This window comes from Taurulus bubalis (genome assembly GCF_910589615.1).
Source record: "Taurulus bubalis genome assembly, chromosome: 8".
NCBI classification, from domain to species: domain Eukaryota; kingdom Metazoa; phylum Chordata; class Actinopteri; order Perciformes; family Cottidae; genus Taurulus; species Taurulus bubalis.
In genome coordinates, this window is record NC_136596.1 from 16342537 (window position 1) to 16365844 (window position 23308).

The 23308-nt window shown below is 40.3% G+C and overlaps 1 protein-coding gene across 1 annotated transcript; it reads left to right on the forward strand.

Annotated features, from left to right (window-relative positions):
- Positions 1-1957: 1957 nt before the first annotated feature.
- zbtb34 (zinc finger and BTB domain containing 34) lies at positions 1958-10069 on the forward strand (the record flags this gene model as incomplete). Its single annotated transcript, XM_079221659.1, has 2 exons — positions 1958-1975; positions 8507-10069. The coding sequence occupies 2 exons, from the start codon at positions 1958-1960 to the stop codon at positions 10067-10069; spliced, it is 1581 nt and encodes a 526-aa protein (XP_079077785.1).
- Positions 10070-23308: the final 13239 nt, after the last annotated feature.

The window sequence follows — 23308 nt, forward strand, 5'->3', positions numbered from 1 at the left end:
ACCATCTCTAATCACCATGCCTTGGCTGCACCTTCAGTTGTGCATCAATCTCCTGAAAAGAAAAAAAAGAAAACTACGGTCGAGAATAGAGGAGTGACTTGTTTAACAAGAAGCACGTGCAATGACAAAGCGATTCCTTTCTCAACGTTGATCACCCACCTGCACAGATTAGGTCAGATATTCACCTGAGCTGCCAACCTGTCACTCACACTCAATACAAAAAAGAAACACACACAGCACACATTCATTTTATGTTAGTGCTCCTAACAGTAGACAGCAGACAAGACTTTACCTGTCTCTTTTACCAACAGAAACACAGACACCGTATACAGACTGTTTGCAAGCACCTATTATAATAAAGTTAGGTGAAATATAGCCATGAACTTTAATCTCTGGTTGGTGTCACAATATACACAATTCAATACAATCTGCCATTTACAGGCATAAAAGTTGATAAACAAAATGAATGATTATGAAATATACAATATTGCACGCTCAGCTTTTAGGTGCAAAGTGCTTAAAAATAATTATACTTGTAGTGCTTGATTTTTATATTCAAATGGCAGTCTGCAGTCAACATGAAAGTGCTGACAACAATAAACAAATATATTTGTCTACATTGGGTAATGGCCAAACAATTCGAAGCTCAATTTAAGTTGTGTTTTCTTAGGATCCTGCTTGAGGGTTACACTTGCAATAATTTCACATTGTGTTATTGTTGCAGTTTATTCAATTAGTGGAAAAAACTATGGAGATGATCTGAAATATTTTTCCACTGTCTGTTCTCATGAAGTTTCTAATTAAACCCTGCTGTGTGTCAAATACATAATCAATCCTGATGCGCAAAGTTAGTTAGTATACAAAATTGGGACCAGAACCTGAAAACCCGTACAATAAATCTCACATCATTGTGGTCAAAAAGTAAACATAATTTGAAAAAAAAAAACATAAACAAGTTAATATCTATTGTATCATGCAATCTGATTGGTTGGATAACATAAGTTCCTTATAACACTGGTCCAGCTCAACCTTTTGAGAGTTGTCTATTATGATGAAAGAGAGGAATTGGACGTAAAAGTTTCATCATCAATTTAGTCTCTGGCGCCCCTTTGTGGTATCTATGCAGAACATAACTTAATACATTTTCGGTTCAGAAAAAACAGATCGTGCAACTAATTCCCAAAACTTTTACAAAATACTACAAATGGCTTAACAACTAGAATATCGCGACGAAAGCTTGCCATGGTGTAGTCTTGAACAATGCCTCTCAGGTTGTAATAGTGACACAACAATCTCTCGCTCTCTCATACGTGCGTGCGTGCGTGCGTGTGTGGTGGTGGTGGTCGTGGGGGGCAGCTGCACAGGTGCACAGCTGGAAAGTTATAGACCAATGTCATCTCAGATTTTAATGAATACATTTAACTGATAAAATAAGTACCCTACAACATTTACAAAATAGGAGAACAAATGCACTAAATACACAATTAAATGTAATACAATGTATTTGTATTGGCATGAAAGCAACAACAAAAAAAGCATATACACCAACATTTAGTGTCCCTCTCACTGTCTGTGTAAATGGAAGCAGATGCGGCTGACCCAAGCATGCTACCATTCCATGGGTGTAGTCAGTAGATAAGAGTATACGATAGCCATGTTATCTGTAGAAAAAACTATTTGGAAACCGACTGCAGGGTGCATCACATGTATTTCTGCGCGTGTATACGTTTTCCATCACGTCGTATATTCAGAACATGATGTCTTAGTGCATAGCACTGACATGAGCAAGGGAGGGGCTGCCGCAAAACACACCGATAGAATGAATGCAAAGAGCCAAAAGAACACTTCCTGTTGATGCAAAAATTGCAGCAGCAACTGTCTGACACATCTGGACTGGAGAGGGGGGGAGGCCTGGCTGTAGTGTAAGCGAACTACTGAGGGGAATGGACAACGTTTCATGCTAATCTGCAAGACGGTGAGTTTAATGGACTTCTACTTTTGCTTAGACCTATGCCCGTAATTCGTTCGCAACGTCGGCGCGCCATTGCTCCGACAGTGAAAGCATAAATGGGACAGAATTGTCGGCGACCGTGTGCTAGCAACTGTACGCTATCTAGCGTTAGCCGCTACTCAGAGTGGCAGGGATGGGGCGGCTGCGAGCTAAACTAGCGCTAACTGTTAGCATAAGCTAGTTAGCATAGTAACGTCAGCTATTTCATGACAGGCGACATAGTTTGCGCCCCGCGGTCGACATTATTTAGCTACTCGACCAGACAATGCTGGCAAGCCTTTTCACGATCTAAGAAAAGCATGACCAACCCACAGAACAATCCACAGCGCGTCAAAGTGTGAAGTCTGTCTAAAAGTTTATTTTCTGAAATAATTGCTCGATCGTGGACGAGCTAGTGGAGCTAACGCTGTAATTAGCTTTGACAGTTTGAGGGTTCGGCCCTGTGAACCGATGCATGTTTTTAACTGACGGTAGTCTACATACAAGTTACCGTAGACATGAAACATGGTGGAAACCACAAACAAAAGCAGTTGGACTGTCAAGCTAACGTTAACATTTGCTGCTCAGCTCGGTGGGGTAGCCCCCTCCCGAGCACCAACAGCTAGCTAACTAGCTTAACTAACGTTAACTACTAACGAAATGGTTGGCAATAAAGTTTGAGACGCCGCACATTTGCTCCCCGAAGTATCGGCACCGTATGCATGTACTATGAGCTCAACAGTACGTGCTAATGTGGCCGTGCACAATGAGGCTAACACGGGTAAATGCGAGTCTTCGTGTGTGTGAGGAGGTGAGACTTGTTATAATCTTTTCTTTTTTTTAAAAACCCACCGTTTTTGCAGAGCATTTGTTAGGCTGAAAGAGTAACGATATCATGATTTGTAATGCTGCCTGCCAACAATGAATGTGCCGGTAAACTAATTGTACGCGATGTTAGATGTTTTGGCACGGAAGGACAAAGTGCAGGGACCTGGCATGTTATTCTGTGCACCTGGGTTCACCCAGGCCACCGATACTATGTATTATTAGTTCAGTGACATTCATTTACTCTGAAATCCAACAATCTGCTACGTTTAAAGCTCAGTTTGAAACCAACATCATGCGTCTGTATTCCAGGACAATTGCATCTAAAACTAGCCTAAATATTTTAACTTTAGGGCATGTTGGAACACAGTGGAGCCAAACCAATGACTGCTTTTGCATGAGCAATCATTGTGGTTTTGCACCTATTCAACCTTATTTTTTTACTGTCCCATTTTAGTTTGGGATCAGTAGTAAAACTGTATTGGTTTGAACCGCCAGGTTAAAATATTGTACATTGCGCATAGATGCACGGTGCATACAGTAATTTCTGGTGAAAACAGGACTCTGTCAGAGTTCCCACACATCCTGGAAAACCAGGAGAACAGTTGACCAATTTTACATTCATGAAAAGGAAAATTAAAGAAGTTTCAACATACTACTATTTTCCAATGTACTACTCAATCTATCAGAGCTCTGCAAAACAGATAACATTGCCAGGGCAAAATTATGTTCAGGATCATATCAAGTTATGTCTCATGGTTGCACATGCAGGTTCGATGACATCACAACTTAAGTGGATGAAATTCTGAATTAAGATGTAAGATACATTATCCTTCAAATGTAAATATTAGTCACTGCTGGACTGCAGTTTGTATTATGTGTTATAAATGCAAAGCACGTACAAGCTGATTTAATAGATAAGTTAGAGACAGACTGCATGTCTTTTAAAATCAGACTTCCACAGAAAGGATCATATTAGTGTATGGCTCGATCCCTGTCTGCCATACCAGCTCGATCATCACTTAAAATGTCCTGGGAAAAAGTCCTGAAAAATTATCTCTAGGAAAGAGTGGGAACCCTGGTCTATCCTGGTAATCTAGAACTGTCAGAAGTTGTTGTTTGTAGAAAGTCTGACGGGAGCAGTTACCAGGCCATACTCTGTAAATCTGCAAATTGCATAATTTCCCCTTATGCGGTAATAACACCTGTTTTAAGGACATTGCATCTAATGCATCACTGCCATATGTAATTGCAACTGTGTGGCTCTAAGTGAAGAGGCCACGTTGCATTTAAAGTGAAGAGGGGAGAAAAGTCACGTTGTGTCGGTTGATAACAACAAACTGCCTCACATGGGTTTTGGCTAGAAAGGATCCGTCTTGTGTAAAACTCTTGAGAGAGTTTGTATGAGTTTGTGTTCATGTGTTTAATTTCGGCAGGCAGTCTGAGTAGTCTTGTATCTCTACACTTGGAGAACGGTTGCATTTGCAGTTCTATGTGACATGTTCACATGCTAATTTGAATGTATTGTGTAATTTGCTTAAGGTTCTCATAACGAAGTCATGAATAAAGTTTAAGCTTTAGTTCTTTATTATAGTAAAGCTACAACAAGGATATTTCATTTTGTGTTGATTTTGGCATCCCTGTAGAGCATTAGTGTTTCCAAATACCAGTTTCCCTTTGGGAAACTCATTTTACTAGTAGGGTCCTTTCTTCCCTCCTGCGGGCCCAGCAATACGGCCTGGGCTTCCAGCAGCGTGGTGTTGGTGTTGGCTCCCAGCGAGGCCAGAGGAGGAGCAGCTGCTGCCGGGCGCTGAGCTCTCCACCTCGCGCCGGAACTCCGACTGTAGGGAAGTTGAATCTTTAGAAGCATCAATTTTACAAAAAAAAATAACCAGTTTAGCGTACGTGAAATCAACATTTAAGAAATTTAACAATCTTCTCTCCCACCCACCTTGTTTCCAGAGACAACAAGAACGTGGCGTCACAATTACTCATGGCGGATCCTTTCTTGCGATTATCACACAACGCTGTTCGTTGTTGTTTTTTAATACCATGATATAAACTATACTGAAAAATGTAAACAATAGATGTTATATCATTTTTGACAATATATACCGTCACATTGGCTGTAGGGTGAGCTATGGAAGGCAGGGATCAACCAGATACCCTTTCAACTACGGTAGTTACACTCATACACCTAGACCCATTTTGCCATCTCTTAGCTTTGAGCAACACTTTAAAACCAAGAAGACATGATTGTGTGATTATGGCAAAGTTACTTCACTGTACAGTACTATGTAATTCTGTTGAGAATTAACATATTTTTGGAAAAGTATAAAGAAAACGAGGGCTTATGTCTACCACTTGTGTTTATAAGCATGTGAGTAGGCTAAAATAAAAGATGAACATTTTCTTGTTTTCCAGTTGTTTATGTAAACATATTAAATAAAATAAGAAAACTCACCTAAAGGCAAAGCATACAATATTTAGCAGTGAACACTGAGCTCCCACTGTGGCTTAACAATTTCCACAATGCATTTTATTCTCACACCAGCAATATTCCTCACATCATACCTTTTCCCTTTTATATCCAAAGTCTATTTTTAGCTCTCTCTTTTTTACTATCTGTTTGAAATGGCTCTCCCAACCTTTCCTTGTTGAGCAATTCTGTTCTGGGTCTGGTCTGCCCCACAAGCTGTTTTTCAAAGTATGTAAAATGGTGCTGATGTTGAAGAAAGTATACAATGCTTGCTTGCTGACTATTTTTCTTCTCGTGTTTTTTTCTTCTACGTTTTTTGAGTGACATGCTTAAATTATAGGCTTTAGGTGATGTCTTACTGCCAGAGTTTTACTGACCATAACTCTCACGTACTCAGCTTTCTTTATACCTGCCTACCTCAAGCAGCTGTGTCGAAAAAGGGTGTATTACCACGCAGGCAACTTGTATGGAATTTTTCTTGCTGAGTTTAAACATTTTCAGTTTTTCCCATGTGAGCCAAGCATGTGACCCTCACCCAGCATGTGCATCTCAACTACTGAGCATACATTCTTTGGCTGCCCTTCAACTTGGCTCCATTCAGTATGCATGCTATTGGCAGCCATTACTGATGTGTTTAGTGTCTGAACATGCTGTATTTGAAGGCTGGTAATGGGGGAGTGAAAATAATACACAGTACACCTTCTTACGATTCTCTGTTTTGCTACATCTTTCCCTCTCCTGTGCCAGGATGAGAACATATGGTTTGTAAGACAGGTGTCTTGGCAAGCTTTGGCAATTGGAGAAAGTGTTTACGTAACCAAAGTGCTGATAGGGACTCTGCGCAGAAGATCATGCTGAATTGGGAGGGAGGGAGGGAGGGAGGGAGAAGTGCAGAGGGAGAGATGGGAGAAGGGCAGATGGAGTGGGGGGAGATAAGGGTTAAGCTGGAGAACTGACACATGGTTTTGCAACACAGGAGTATTTGCGCTTACAAACTATCAAACAGTAGGTACAGAATAATATGATCCGCAGTACTTTGCTTTAACTAGTTCTGCTGAGAAGAAAGGTTTTATGTCTATTAATGTTGATGAACCTGCTCAAGTCAACATACTGTTCTTTGAGGGTAATGTGCCGCTACTTGTGCAGCAATGCCTTTCATGGGGGATCTGGTCTGTCATGTCTGTTTCAGTCAAAGCGTGAATGTTATGGCTTGTGTGCCATGAAATATCTTAATACAGGGAGGGGCAGTTGACGGTTGTAATGAAGAGACCAACAAGCATTAGCTACAATTAGGCACTTACAAAACTGGTTGAATCAGTCACCAGTGATTATTGACTAGGACTGTCAAAATAGACCAAAAGGAAAATTTTACTATTAGTTTAAAAAAAATTGCGCATTATGTCCATGAAACCTTGTCCCAACTGGCCACGAGCGAAGCAGCACTGTCCAGCGGACCGTTCTGTGCTGAGCTTTTATCAGATCCCCTGTTCCTGTTGATCACTTTGAAAGCTTGCAATGGCTGAAAAAAGCGATAGCTGGCTAGAGGGAGACTTGTTTGAAAGTTTCCTTCTTGCTGTTGGCTATATTATGTAATTATAGTGTTTACAAAGGGCTTTGTAAGATACTTTTTAAGAACGCTTACTGCATGCTTAACTGCCAAGCAGAACCAGATTTTCTTCTTTCTCTGCCAAAGAAGTCTTTACCTTACATGGCTTCACACGACTGGTACATTGTGTTCCACCAGTCTTTAACAGTTACATCAATTTACCTCTTAGTTTCCTGTTTTGCAATAATGGTAATGGATCAGTGGCAACTGGTGATTCAAAAAAATTGATAGGACAGGAGGGAAGCCAACCCACAGCATCCTATTATTTTGCACTAGTTGGCTATTTATCTCTACTTTCCTTTTTTCCTCCCCAAAAGGTGGGCGTGGCTTATCTCCGTAAAAGAGCTATAATTTCCGCTATTGACCATGGAAGAAATAACCACTATTTCTGCGTTATACTTGTTGTGGAAGTCCCCAAAACGTCGGAACATCAAACGCCCTCGTGTTTGGGTTCATAACACCATCCGTAGCCGCACACAGCTCGGTGAATTTCACCGACTCCTCCAGGAACTGCGTCTGGCTTATCTCCGTAAAAACAGTTACCGTTTCCGCCATCCACCATGGAAATAACCACTAGTTCTGCTTTATACTTGATGTGTAAATTCCACACATGTCGGAACATCAAACTCCATCGTGTCTGGGTTCATAATATTATCCGTAGTCCCACAACAGCATCTGAATGACGGCCGTTACCAGCGCTACTCCAGGCGGACCAGCAGCGGTTTGATTTAGCAACGGCAAGACTCGGCATCACGGGAATTTTTAGCCAGAGTTGGGAAATTTGAACTCGTGTGAATTCGCGCCGTGTCAAACGCTCTGTTAAGGTTGGGTCAAACGCGTCATTCGCGCCGCCCGGGGGAAAAAACGCTTTTTCGCAACCTATCGCGTCTGTGCATTAACTTTGCATGTAATCTGGTCGCGCGTCAAATTCGCGCCGCGTTTGGTGTGAACGCAGCATTAGGGCAACACACATTGACATACATGTTACTGTCAGCATACCCAGCCAGAATAATATGTTCACTAAAATGTTGGTGACAGTCAAGTGTGTTAACGTGACAACACAGAGCTTAGCCTAAGCTGTTTAGTTTGATAAGGTCCAAAGTCATTCTAGGTTGAGGATTTCTCTCGTAGAGCTCATATACATTTACAGTAAAGTTAGTGCTGCGCGCATGTTAGAAAAGCTACAGGCTGGGCTTGTGTCCGCCTCCCATGGAACCGGGACCAGGGATTGGACAACCTTTGAGCCAGCCCAATCTGACATCACAGTTAGCTTTGTGGGTAGTTTGATTAGTTAGCAAAAGGTTCATTAATAATCAGTCAGCCTTGAAGTGCTTTTGTGCATGTTGAAGCCGTGACAAATGATGTGCACTCATTTAAATAATAGGATGAACTTTATAGGTGACTCAGATGTACTCAGATGGTTTGACATATATACATTGTCATATACAGTACCATATGAAATAACCCTGTCGTCTTAAACAACTTTCACATTTGTCTTATTCATACCATATAATAGTTTTCATTAACTGTGAAATAAAAAAATTGCTGCAGTGCATTACAAATGTGATGTTTCAAAACCTAATGTTTTCTTTCCTTTTCTCATCAGGCCGCCAACAAACTGGAGAAACATATCCAAGAGATGGACGACGGCAGCTACATCGAGTTCGATGTGCCGGAGTTCAGTAACACTGTTCTGACCCAGCTCAATGAGCTGCGGCTGCAAGGGAAGCTGTGTGACATCATTGTTCACATCCAGGGCCAGCCATTTCGAGCCCACAAGGCTGTGCTGGCAGCAAGTTCACCCTACTTTCGTGACCACTCAGCTCTCAGCACCATGAGTGGCCTTTCCATTTCGGTCATCAAAAACCCTGAGGTTTTTGAGCAGCTCCTTTCGTTTTGCTACACAGGTCACATGGCTCTGCAGCTCAAGGATATTATCAGTTTCCTCACTGCTGCCAGCTTTCTGCAGATGCAGACCATCATTGACAAGTGTACCCAAATCCTGGAGAGCATCCACTCCAAGATCAGCCTCCCACCTGGTGTTTGTAGCCCAGAGAAGGATGACTCGCAGACCAGCGGCAATGGGGTTAATGACAGCAACCTCTTTGTAAACCCTACCCAGATCTCCCCCCCTTACTACTCCCGGCAGACTCAGGCAGTACACGAAGCGCGCTTTGAGCTGGCAGGAAAAAGCCTGGGCCGGGGTCGACAGCAGCAAGAGGAAGGCCAGTCGGACAGAGGCAGTAGTGATAGTGTGTCCGAGCATGATGCTCCCATGGAGGCAGAAACGGAGCAAGTGGAATTGATCGGCAAAGACGGGCAAGTAACAGATGTGCATGTGAAGATAGAGAAGACAGACAGGCCCACTTACTCGGATAGTTCCTCAGCCGGTGATGATGGCTACCATACAGAGTTGGTAGATGGAGAGCAGGTATTGGCTGTTAGTGTTGGTTCTTATGGTCCTGTCATCCAGTCTGCTGCCTATTCTTTCTCAGGGCTGTCCTCCCCGTGCTTTGTCAAACTTAGCAACTCCAGTCCTTCTCACTCCATACTCAGTGGCTACAGAGGTGGACGAGCCAGGGCAAAGCGCCCCCTAGCCATCCCAGCAGGAGTGCTGAGTCATATCAAACCAGGCTCAGATGACACCGAATCAGCTGTGGGAGCCACAGGGTTGGAGAATGATGTGCGAGAGCGTAGCCTGCGGAGCCAGTGGTACCCCTACAATGAGAGACTCATTTGCATCTACTGTGGAAAGACCTTCAACCAGAAGGGGAGCCTGGATCGCCACATGCGCCTGCACATGGGAATCACCCCATTTGTTTGTAAGTTCTGTGGCAAGAAGTACACAAGGAAAGACCAGCTGGAGTACCACATCCGTGGCCACACGGACAACAAGCCCTTCCACTGTCAGATATGTGGCAAATGCTTCCCATTTCAGGGCACCCTTAACCAGCACCTGAGGAAGAAGCACATGGGAGCAACAGACGGGAGCAACCATATAGACTCTTCAGAGACGAAGGAGAAAAGCTCAGGTCATAAGGACCAAGTGGATACGACCGAGGTGATGGCCTTTGAAGCGCAATATGCAGAAGAGGCACCAGCCCCTGATATGGAGGAGAGTTCAAAATGCAGTCCAGAGGAGGCTCAAGCATCAAGATGTGATTTTTAGCTCCGCTTCAGCTTAAGGAAGCTTTAAGAAATGTTTATCTTAACTCAACTTAAAGGACTTTTTTTTTTCTTTTTGAATCGGCTCCCTCTCTTATAGACATTTCTTGCGTCAAGGGTTCCTGTCAATTTTGTGAAAGTTAGATGTTGAATGCCGAGAGTAAATGGGTGCTTTATAGAAATTTGATTATTTCAAGCAAAGGGAGTAACAACTTACTATTTTTTGAGGAGGTCACAATAATCAAGACCCCCTGATTGATTTCTCTTTTTATCTTTCCATGTTTTTTAAAACATATTTACAGAGTTATATAGGCATGTTGCAATAATTGATAATGTGAAAGCTCTGGTAAGATGCTTGTCATATCACCTTTTTACCTGACCTGTTTTTGCACATGTGGCCACAGAAGGTCACTTACTCACAAGGAATGATTTTTCTGCCAGTGCAAAGCTTCGTGTGACATATCCGTTCAATACCTCATGATACAACTACATACTCATAACAGACAGTATTTTAACTTAAATGAAACTCACCAGGTTCTACCTCATAGCCAAGAACCTACTAGGCACAGATGTGTTCACCGTTTTAAAATCTGTTTTTGGTTGTATGTGCATTATCTTATTGCCAAACCCTGTAAAGAATATTCTCTCAACACAAAGCCTTGATACTTAGGGGAAATATTCCTTGCTGATTGTATGAATCAGGGACATAGTTCTTGAAACATGTTTCATGGTCAGCCAGGATTAAGAAGGTGCTATGTTTGGAGTACACAACATTTGCTTGCTTTCTAGTGTTTGTTTTTGGCAAATGCAGACAATAGAGTAAGAAAATGGCCCTGCATATATTTTGCCGTCTTATATAATTTGTTCAACACGACACTCAAGAATTTTGTCTCTTATCACTACTGGAGATCTCTCTCTGTTAGCCAAAGTGTGGTTATAGATACTGTCATCCATGAAATGGGTGAATTACGTCCAACCGTGAAGTCATTTTATTCCTCTATACTCTGATGGCAGACTTGTACTGAATTATTGTATGTGTAAATTGTTTAGTCCTGAGGTAAGCTTTTAGGTTAATACTCGGCGTCTGTCGGAGACAGGAGTCCTCATTGTCAACTCGGCACAATAAGAACAGCTCTGTATCTGTTCACATATATCAATATAGTATACTAGTCTGAATAATATGCAAATAGAAAGAACAAAGGAATCTCAGCCATTTTGACATGGTTTTTCTTCCATTATTTGAAAGAGCTATTTGTTTGTCTCCTTTTTTCCTTCTGTCCTACCTTTTCTATGATGGAACAATTGATCTGTGATCTTTGTTCTCTGCGCGGTTGGGGTTAAATACAAACTTGGAACAAGTTATCCTCATTTGTCGATCCTACTTTATGATGGTGACATAGATGGGGCAAAGCTAGACTAATGCTAATAGGTCAATGTTGTTAGCGATAGCTGGTGATCCAAAGTATTGATGCACTTTGCAGAGTTTAGTGGGTGAGATGGGTGTTGTGCCATTGAGAAACTGGGCTAATTTCTGTCGTAATACCGATGCAGTAGTATCAGGGGAATACTCGCTTCACAGCAGTGATCTTGCTTCTGAGTAAAAGTGTTGTGAACTTTGATGAGACTCTGCAATCACATGAATACTATTGGCTTCAAGTCATGCATGTTGGAAAGCTTTTTAGCGATACTGTTTGAACCGTGAGGATCAGGGACAGGGGTGTTGTTAGTATATAGAGACTTGGGTTTAATTCCATTGGGATTTCAAGGAATCTGCTTTTACAGTAGATACAAAAAAGGCACTTAGACGGCCTGAATGGTTATCTTGTGATATTTAAGAAATGTAAAGCTCTGCTGGGTGGTCCTCTTTGTGCTATCCTGCTTTCTTATCTGCCATCCAGCTGTTTAATACCTTTTTTTTTTTTAAGAGCACCTGCTATATGCTTGTATTTTATCCCACCTAGTCCATGCTGAATTTGTGTCAATGAATTGGGTTTTATAATTTTTCCGTTTCCAGCTAATTTTCTACTTTGTGTGTATTTGGCAGGGGAATATTGTGTTTTGTTGCTTATGTCGATTGTCGAGAACGCAGTCCCTTTTATTCCACTGAATGTGCGGTCATTGTCTTCACTCATTGACAGCTAAGAAAGCAAACCAAAATGTAGGGAAATTTTGCAAAAATCTGTATAGCTAGCCTTTCTTTATCTTTGTATGTAAGGATTATCACACCAACGCTTTTGGTCTTCACACCCACAGTCTGTCAACCTGTACAGTAAAATGTTTCCTACATTTTTTCTTTTCTTCTGTCGACCGCTGACGTGGTGCGTAGGTTTGGCAGCTGATCTGACCTCACCAAAATCAGTAGCTGACTAATTTCAATCTGCCGCTGATGATTCTTGCCCCTCACCTAGAAAAAGGATGACATGCATACCTTCTTGTCAGTTATGTTTTGTGAGTAATGGGTACAAACTGCTAAAAGGACTTTGTGCCAAGAGTTCACACCAAAGACTAGGTGATTTTTAACCGTACATTTTGACTGTATAGCATAATTGAATGCTCATTTGGAAGACTAGGTTCTTAATTTAATGTAGGACTAGTTCATTGCTATTTGTAAGGAATGTACGTTTCCCAGCTTTATAACAATCACTTGTGTAAAATTTGAACAATTTGCTAAGAAGACATTAAGAAGTGAAGTCATAAATAACATAATATATTAAGCCATACAAAAGCTGAAAATATAAAAGGTGTGCAATAGGTATTGTAATTGTTTAAAGCCAATGTAAACAAAAGAGAGAAAATACTTTACAAAAAAGTGGCATCTTGAACTTAGTGCCTTGCCACAAGCTTTACATTTTAGATTCTGGCACTTAGATTCCTGTGCCTCTTTCCTTTTGTAATGGATTGAATAGAGAGATTATGATTGAATATGGCCACCTATTTTATTGTAAAGTGTTACTGAGGATGAATAGAAATCAATTCATGTCATTCTTGTCCATTATGTTATTTTTTCAACTCAAGTCCTGCTCCCTCGTTTTTGCTTTTTATCATTCGATCTGTTTTTATTTTTTATTTTTATTTTCGCAGAATTGATTTTAAGGTTTAACAGATTTTGTAGCAATTGATTACAATCAAATGAGACAGACTTGTTCTCCACAGGCCATTGCCCCGTGTTCAGAGACTACACTGTATCCCTCCTCTCCAACCACGGAGGACAATCGTAACAATGTGTGGTAGTTTAAGGCATTTCAATGTCGGAAGGAGATGCATGAGAAACACACATCTACTTGCTCTCTGTTCTCTTGGAGCATCTGTCAGCGGAACAGCTGCTTGCGTATTTAGCAGATAATAAACTGAATATTTGGGGAGAAAAACGGAATAAGCGTACCCCCATATACTGTAGCTGAATTGCACGTTGCTCAATCACAAAATTGTATGAAATTGCCAATGGATAATTCTGTAACTTTATTTTTGTATTTGTGTCATCAATTGTGCACTTAGTTTTTTTTTTTATCGTAAATACTAATTCCATCCAGGAAGTCTAGTTTATCTCTGTAGTTACCCGTAAGATATTCAACTATAACGGCTTCATGTACTTTGGGAGGGACCTTTTCCCCTTAAATGGTGCTTTTAGACTAGTCTTTTTTTTTCAAACAAGTCCATGTAATCATCAGAGGTGAATAGAGGGGAAATTGTTTTAAAGCTTTTCATGAACTATAGTTACTTATGTGATACACACTTACACGAACAACTGAACTTGACACACACTCAAATCAACTTTGTCACCTCTTAGTTCCACACGTCTAAGAAGAACAGGAGATGCATTATGGGCCACAAGTAATCAAAAGGAAGTGTTTACAGGGAAGGCTGTCCGACTACTTTTTGAAATTGCAGCTCGTCCTATTCTTTTTATAATAAACTCACTTCAGGTAGTTTACAAACACTGATACAGGCTTAGAAAAAAATCTTAAGTCTTCCATAGATTTTCTGTCAGTTTCTGTCCACTGTGTATTATAAGAAAAAGCAATAACATTTTTAAAAGCGGTGTATTGGGATCATCAAGCCTATTGAAATATTGGCCTGTCATAAATCAAACAAACTGAATGTCAGGGAGCCGTTGAATGGAAATAGGACCAGGACAATTTGATATTGATTTATTTTTTATATATTTTCTGAAACTTTGGACAGGTTGACTTTCCTCTTCAGAAAAGAATATCTGTAAATGGAAAAAGTAAGGCAAGGACTGAGTGTGGTTCAGTCATCAAACCCAGGGGCACTGTTCAGAGTTGCACCTCCAGCTGTGTCAAATAATGAAAGGGATGTAGGGCTGTATAGCCACTGTTTGGGAGCGGGCTGTCTGTTGTCATGTCGAGGTTCAGTGGTTTCCTTTTGGCTACGCGGCACTGAGACTGTAGTTGTAGTTGTTCTGGTCAAGGGGGACGTTTTCAGTCAAGCTATTGTTCCTTTTACTTTTACAGCTCCCTAAACTCTGCACTATAATGTCTCTGGCTCATATGTATTTGGTGACAAGGCAAAAAAACAACTTAGAACTCAGGGTATATAGTGTTAAAAGTGGTCTCATTGGACATACTGCTTATGTCCATAGTATAATTGTGCACTTCTCTTCAGGTGGGGAGACAACTCCTCAGTCAGTGGTTCCCTAACAATCTGCCTCAAGGTGTCAATGAGCCCATACTTTCCACAGAGCTGAAGCTTGAGGAGCCCTGGAGACCATGAACCGAGCATGATTGCAGAAAAGCCCCAACTCCTGTTTTGTCCACTCTACACACAACCTCACAACCCAACTGTGAACCTCAGAACTCTACTGTTTTGTACATCTATGAAGTAAATGAAGCTAGCTAGAGCTGATTTGTTGTATCTATTGCCATTTATGAATTTATTTTATAGCATGAAATAAAATATATTTATTCAAATTATATATTTTACTCATAATCATTCTGTGCTGCTTTGTTTTGGTTTTTAAGCTTGTAAATTGCTTTTTTATTATATAAAAAATGTCAATAGAATAATGCGTTTGTAAAATAAAGACGCTCATTTGGCTACGATTTGTCTTTTGTGTTTCTCAAAAATGTATTTATTTACTTATATGTATGTATGTGCATGCAAACTCAAATGAGCCCAAGCAAACAAGACTGTAAAAGTCTTTAATTCTGTCATTAGTAGTATTGTTTATAATGTGTTGAACAACAAGGCATCCAAAATATGATCAAATGTGTTTCTGGCATACTGTACATGAATGCCATCTGAGGGAATATCTGATGTATGTGTACCTTTGGCCCTCCAGAGGGAGCTGGAGCTTAATAAATACATCTTGGAGGGTTGCTCTTTAGTGCCAAGAGCTCTGCAGTGTAATGTAAATAAGAATATATGTCAGAATCAAACCGTTATAAATGATAGGTCACTGGTTTAGGAATTAAGTTATCCACATTTTGTTATAATTAGCAACTAGGTGTCTGAAAATACCTTTTTCAATTGTCAATTGCCCTGTTCCGTAGAGTTTGAGAATAAAAAGACCCACAGTATACAAGGCCAGTAAACCTGAGGTTGTCACATTTCCACAAGATTATTTCACTGCATTCTATGGTTATGATGTATTGGGGCTTTCTAAAATAAACTTGAACAGAGTACTTTACTATTGATACTTGTATTATCAGGATTAGCTTTGTTATTGCAGTTGTGCAACTAGCAAATGGCCGGTGGATCCTTCAATTGTGTTGAACTCTGTCTTATGCAGCAATGCAGCCACAAAGTCCTAAAGCTCCAACCTTCTCACACATCTCACAATTAAGAAAGTGACATTTATTCCCTATAGCAGGTTCTCCTAGCTGCCTTATGTGGAGTGCTGCTGGACTACAGATTCTGTGCCTTGTAAATTTGATAATGTGATCGATTAGTTAACTCTATCCAAAATGGAAGCAAGATGTCTATCTATTGCTTATTTTCCCTTTAGGATTTTGAGTGGTCTCTGAAATAGATGGACCCTTTAAATAGTGTTCCATACCAGTATGTTATTTGATATTTCATTATGGTGATAGGGCTGATGTGGAAGCAATTGGCCAAGCAGGCCAGTTATGCTCCATATGATATGGTTATCATATGGAGCATAACTGGCCTGCTTGACTGTTTTGTATTTCTCTATGAATCCCTTCAAGGCAAGAAGCCACTGGAAACTGTATCTCAACCAAAAGAGTGCGAACAGAGACATTTCACAAAGAAGGCAGTTAGTTTCCTGTTTATTTTCATTGTGTTGCCACAATCAATATCACATACATGCATCTGAGATGATAAACGGTGATTCTAGGCAAAGCGTTTCAGAGATGTGAGGTGGAAAGTTAACCCTCCTGTTATGTTTGTTTCTTAGGTACAGCAATGATGTTCAATTTGACCCGGTGCGTGTTGATCATCCAAAAGTTGTCAGAAACCGGACGGACACATGAAGTAGGATAGAGATGGTTCCCATAACAAACACATGCTTTTTTGTTTGAAGTTTGAAGTTTTGAAATGTGTACAACTTTATAAAGGGGGCTGTGAACAGGTGTGTGTGAGATTATACCGAGTTAGCGTTTGGTCTCCTTTGAAGAGCAGTGCTCGTGCTTGCACTCGCCAGTGTCATGTTGTTATAATGGCGCCTCGAGAGACTAGCCCTGACAAGAACGAGAGACGGGCACCCTGGGGCCAAATGAGAATGGCCCCACGGTGAGTCTTTTTAGGGTGCTGATTGGATAAATTGTATGTCACTCATTTATATATTTAATCAGTGATTGGCTAAACTGCTTATTAGACCCGTCTTTCTTGGGCCAAATTGACCTGGCTCCAGCACGTGCACGGCGCAGTTGAGATGTGCACGGGGGCAGCTGAGATGTGCACAGGCAAAGAGGACAAGCAGGAAAAGCATATATTTTGCGTAGATATCCTATTTTACAAATATTACTGGGTATATTCCATAGCTCAAAAACATAAATATTGACAAGTTGTATAATTTATTAATATTATCATTTTTATAATTAATAATATTACAAATGCATATATATATTTTTTTTGGTGGCTGAAGGTGGGGCCAGGCCCCATGACCCTCTATTGGCCGGCCGCCACTATGTCTACGTATGTCTTATGACGTTCATCTTCTTTCTTCCCCAGATAAATGCAGAGTTTCCGTTCCAAACCTGAGGATGTCCGAGTTTGTGGTTCTGTTCCATAACCTTTGCCCTTTGTCTCTCCAGGGGATGCAGACGCACATGTCCAATTCCGTGGCGGTGCTCTGGAAATTGTTGAACCCAGGCCCGGTGCCTTTCAAACCGAGCTTTAACCATAAAGCGCAGCAGAACTATGTATTTTGCATGTTGGACCGCTTCCACCCAACTCTCAATCACTCAACACTGGAAAAACTATTAATTTGCCACAACCTTTCAGCATGACAGCTTCGTCTGCACATTGTGGATATATAAATCCTTATGTAAAAGCCCACTGATTTTCCCCCTCAGCAGAGCTGCGTTTTCACCTCAGGTTTTCAAGTATATGCATTAGCGCCTTATCTTCGTGAGCTATTCCTGAAGTCTATAAATCCTTTGTTTGTTCTAAGATTTGTTCTCCACGCTATTGAGGAATAAAGTCTGAGAATCTCAAGACATTTAGACATCAGCCTATCTTGCTGTTGTTGGAGGCCCCCGACTGTGGAATGCTTTTCTTATTGAAATCAGTTCTTTCCATTTTAGTCTGTTGTTTTGGTTTTATCTGTTGTTTTCTTGCAAGTTCATTATTGATATTATTGCTGCAACCTGAGCTCCCCATTGCCACCAGCAACTCAACACATCTTCCGTCACAGGCTGAACACTCCTGTTAATAAAAAAATAAATATATCGTCTCTTATTGTTGCTAAATGTTGCAGAGCCTCACCTGGCATCATGAAAAGTAAAAAACAAATAATGATTAAATGAATATTAATAGTCTTGCTATAAATGTAATGTCTGTATGATTCCAATCATTTCAAACATTTCTATAATCAAAAACGCTGAATTAGCGCATGTCCTGTTTAATCAGACAGGAGACATGCGAGGTGAGACAGCGACGAGCTGTGCCTCACATCAGATTGTGCAATCCCTCACAAACTGGTTTGTAGATACTTTTATTACACGTCCTTTCTTTCCATAGAATAGGTAGTGTATTTTAGGAATGTGTCAAACTTATTTAGTCTTGCAGATCTGCCAAAACCGCAGTGAAAAAGCAGTGGGGAGGCAAACAGTACCTCAAGCAAGCGGGCATACGAGAGCCCACGGGTTTACGCTTGTTCTGCCTTTGCTCTTCTTCTACACTTTTACACAAAAAGAAGATACGGAGGACTTCTACATCAAAGTCACAGAGATTTTTGTCTAGAAGGATAGACACATGGACTTAATTTACAAGTAAAGGTAACACTATGCATACAATAAGCTATATAGACTATTTTTATTTGTAATTAATGAGTATGAATTGTGGAATTGATGGTAAATTGAAAGCACATGGAGGGTGCAGAGGAAATGTGCTCTTTCTCTGAGCCGCTATACCTATGTGCAGTGGTGTATAGTAACAAAGTAGAAATACTTTGTTACTGTATTGCTATTGTTACTTTTTTGGGAATATCTGTACTTTACTTCACTATTTCTATTTCTGTTGACTTTTACTTTTACATCACTACATTTTGCAAAGAAAACTGATACTTTGACTCCAATACATTTCCCCTGAAACCTTTGTTACTACAAAATCAAATATATCTTTATAAAAATGTTTTATCATGAGACCAACATCGTGGACTGTGGTGGAACACAGACACAGAATTCTGAGTGATGCCCAGGATGCGAGCTAGCGAGCGACTACATGAGTAGAATTCCACTCTACGATGACTGACATCATGATGGAAGCAGAAATGGATGCACCTGCTACTCCCGCAACAAACGACGATGGTGACGAATACCAACACCCGTGGCCATATTTGCGATAAATGTTTTCTCATGTTGGAGTGAAAGATTCTTTGTACCGGATGAATGAAGTGCCTCTTATGCTTACCTAAAGCTACTGAAATATTGGCATTCAAAACCTCCCCATCCAACCTCAGGAAACAAATTGAGGTAAATTAAGATTAATCCCATGAGCCGCAGCGTTAATGTTTAGTTGTCATAAATAGCATAAACCTGTTAAGATATCTAGCAGTGTTTCCCACAGGATTGAAGTATATCTTTGGCAGGGGAGGGGGGGAGAGCGAGTTAGTGAGCTGAGGATGTGTTGACATTTGTGAGATTTTGTTGATTTGAGTCATTTTAGCTATAATCATTGCAGCACTTGTTGGCAAACGTTAGTTAACTTAACGTTAGCTAGCCAGCCACCACACCATTAGGGTGATCAGACATCCGAATTTAGGCCAGACCGTCCGGATTTTCAATCCCCTGTCCGGGGACGCGTATTTGTCCTCCTTTTTGCAAACCTGCAAACTTGTCACCTTTTGGCGAAATTCGCCGTTTTGAAATGAAAATACGTGAACTAGCCGGCCAGCGTTTCTGAGATTGGAGTGAGATACGGAGAAAATCTAATGTTATGATCTTCGCAAATAGAAGATCTTTGATGTGGCCAATCAGCGTTAAGATGTCTACAGCGGTCGTTTCTTCTCTGTACTTGATGAGAATACTCATAACTGAAAGTTGAGGTTTTCTGAATACTACTGTTGTTGAGTCACAACATGTAATTTTAGGATGTTTTCAGGCGAGTTAGTTGTTTAAGCATAAGATCTGTGGTCGGTTAGTCAAGAATCAGCCTACTTAAAAATATACGCCGACGAGTTGAGTTCCTGCTCGTGGGACCGTGAGTCCCGCCGGCACCGGGCCGTCAGCGCTCTGCTGCCCGCCGAGAGAAGCCTGATCTCGCAGGACTTTTTGAAATGAGCCGCTGGCTCCGATTTCTCCGTAACGGTTAAACATGAGATATAATTCTGTTTTAATCTTTATTAGTTTATTATTTATTCACAGTAACGTTACATCAGTTTGACTGAGGGAAAGGTTAAGATTCATAACTTAAGATTTTAATTGAACTTTTAATTTGAACTACAGCGGTGTCTTATTACTTTTTACCGAATTGATTGCAATTATATAAAAATATATAAGTATATATATAAAAATACATAAAACAATACATATTAATTCATTGTTAATTACAATTAATAATTACATATTAATAATATATAAGATATATATATATATATTACATATACATATAAAAAAATAAAAATATGAATTGATAAAGCATCGTATGCTCCAAGGAGATCAATTACAGTAAAAAGGGCTCATATACGCTCTCTTCACACTTAATAAAATCAAATGCAATTAATTTAGTTTATTTATTTAATGCAATTAAGTGTAATAATGCCATTATTCACAGCCTCACACAATACTGCATAGTGTCCTCCTTATTGGTGTTATGGATATGGTCACCCTACACACCATAGGATTGACAGGAGCCGCGAGAGCGCAGCATTACGATTTGAACCGCGTCAGAGTTGGAGATGCATGCAAGTTTGTGTAGCAAGTGGGGCTAGCTAAAGTTGTTATGCTTACAACATGTAAGCATACTCTCACTGTTTCAGATAAAGCTCCTGGATGGATCACAGCCAACCCAACTCCTTGTCCTTGATCATGGTGGCCACAGCACTTAAAAGAATAAACTTCATAATTCTCAAAATTCTGACCCTTTGCTTTTTTTATTAACAGTATTTACTTGTACTTTTACTTTCAATACTTAAGTACATTTAATATCAGAAAATTACTTTTGATACTTAAGTACAGTAAATATCAGAGTCATTTTCCAGTAAGGTATCTTTACTTTTACTTAAGTATGGCTTTTGGGTACTTTATACACCACTATACATGTGTGTACATAGAACGTATGAAATATGAAAAATAACCAGTAGTCAATGTGCAAGCTGCCAATTGAATGGTGATTTAAGCTTCTCTATTGGGTTCATATAGTGTGCATGACATTTTACCAACCACAGCCAAGAGGAAGAAGGAAATCTGTCAGATTCTGAGAAACCACATTTCTCATGTTGTTCATATTTTCCTTTATTAAAGCTGACTCAATCCTTTATACTGGAGTTGATCTATGCTGCAGTCATTTTGACTCAGGCAAGTAGCCTAATGATTTAGAGCCTCTTGGTGTTTGGCTGTTTCTGTGTTGCGCTGTTCGACCTCAGCTTGTGTCTTATGCTAACATTTTTTTTTTATGTGAGCCTTTGTGTCCTCCGTCTGTGTTCATACAGAGAGCCGAGGGATGCAAATGCGGAGAGTTCTTAAAGGTCACAGGCTGCAATCTTTGTCTCAGAGTAAGGATACCTCGCTAACAAAATGTTGTTGACAAAGTGGAATGCTTTAACATTGGAAGAGCCCCAGTAATACTTTACAAAATACAACTTTCCATAGTGCTAAGGAAAATTCCTATCGTCTATCCTTTAGAGATGTCCTGCAAGTTCCCTGGAGAGTACTCACAGACGTTCTGGAAGAACATGAAACAATGGTCATGGCATGTGGCCGTAAAGTTATAAGCAAATCTGCACATCTCCACAGTTGGAATTCTGTTCAAATGCTGAGCTTTTGGAAAACGAAAAAAAATCCCACATTCAATAGTTCCACTATTTAAGTGATAAACAATGAAGTGACTATTCTCCCAAAGAGAAGCCTCACCACATTATTATGTGTTTCTATTTTTAAGCATCTCTTAATAACTACCATATGCATCACAATAATTTGAGCAGTAATGGGAAGTCGTTTGAATAAATTACTTGGGAAAAGAAGTTGGTTACCTTTTATTGTGCAACATTTTGTTGAATCTCACTATGTAGTATTCCATAGAGTTGTGATTTTGCTGACTTGCAGTGTGACAGTGACAATTATAGGTTGTGCTCAAGAGGGAGTTTTGTCACCTTTGTGGAATGTCAAGATGTGATAGAGACGGATTGCATAGCTGTGGTACATCAGTATGTCTTCAGTCTGTGGTTAGTTATGACATAATGATGAGCGTGATCACATTGGAGAGCAGAAAAGGAGATGACAGAGCTTGACGTGGATTCTCTCTGATGACAGATCATGGTTACTGTCGTTTCCTTACAGGATTCTGTTTCAAAATTAGTGTGAGTATTATCATTTAATTTGATTTAAAAGATGTATTGGCAACATGCATGAAAAGATTGGAGCATTGCGGTTCATAACCCCTGGAAAATTGGAAAAGAATACAATGTCAAAGCAACCTCCCCCACACATCCCTTTCATAGTGCTGGATATGTAACAAATCCTAAACACAAGCGCTGACCTCACTCACTCAAAAGGTGGAGTGAAAACGACTCGTGGGAGCACAGGAAAATACAAATGGTTCCATTAAAAGTACAAGGACATGGACTTTTACAGATGTGAAACAACAATACCGGCCAGTTTGAAGGTTCAGGTTTGGAGGCCAGGAAATGCGGTTGTTTTTGTGCTGAGTGAGCACCGTGTCAGCTCATGGTTTTCCATGTTGGTTGAGGAGTGGGGGCTGCAGAGGCCACCCTTACTGAAGGTTTTCCATCGTGGTGAGTCCTCAGACATACACGGCATCCAAGGAGTCTGTCGTCTCTGTTTATGGAGACGGTGAAACACAGTCCTGTTTTACCACAAGAAGGTTAATTGACAAAGCAGACATGAACTGGTTTTAAGATGCAATTTCTATTTAAAACAAAGTGTTGACCTATCTGGAAAGACAGAAGATCAATATAAAGTGCATTTACTGTCCCAAACATCTTTAGTAAAAACACAGCTGATAAGTGACAGTCGCAATGATGAATGTCTTCCTTTGTTCTGTCCAAAGCCTCTTTGTTATGGGGGAGGAAAGCTTTTGACTCATGAGCCAATTCTAGCAGCCAGTGTTTGTAGATTTAATGTAGGACAAGTGTTTTAGCAACCATCACAATAAGCATCCATCTTTACTTTGGCAGCACATAATGCTAACATGGCAAGTTAGTTTTTATGTGGAGCGAGGGACTGTAAATACACATACGTAATGTTTGGCTCTGTTGATAATTGGTCTCTTCAGACAATCTCAGATTGTCTCTGAAATTGTCAGTCACAGGACTTTATATTAAATTAATTTCAAATGCTCTCTAAACTGTCTAAAACTTGCTTTTCTCAAGCCTGGTCACAAAATATGACATTAACGGAGTTTGGTTCATTGCAGTGTAAAG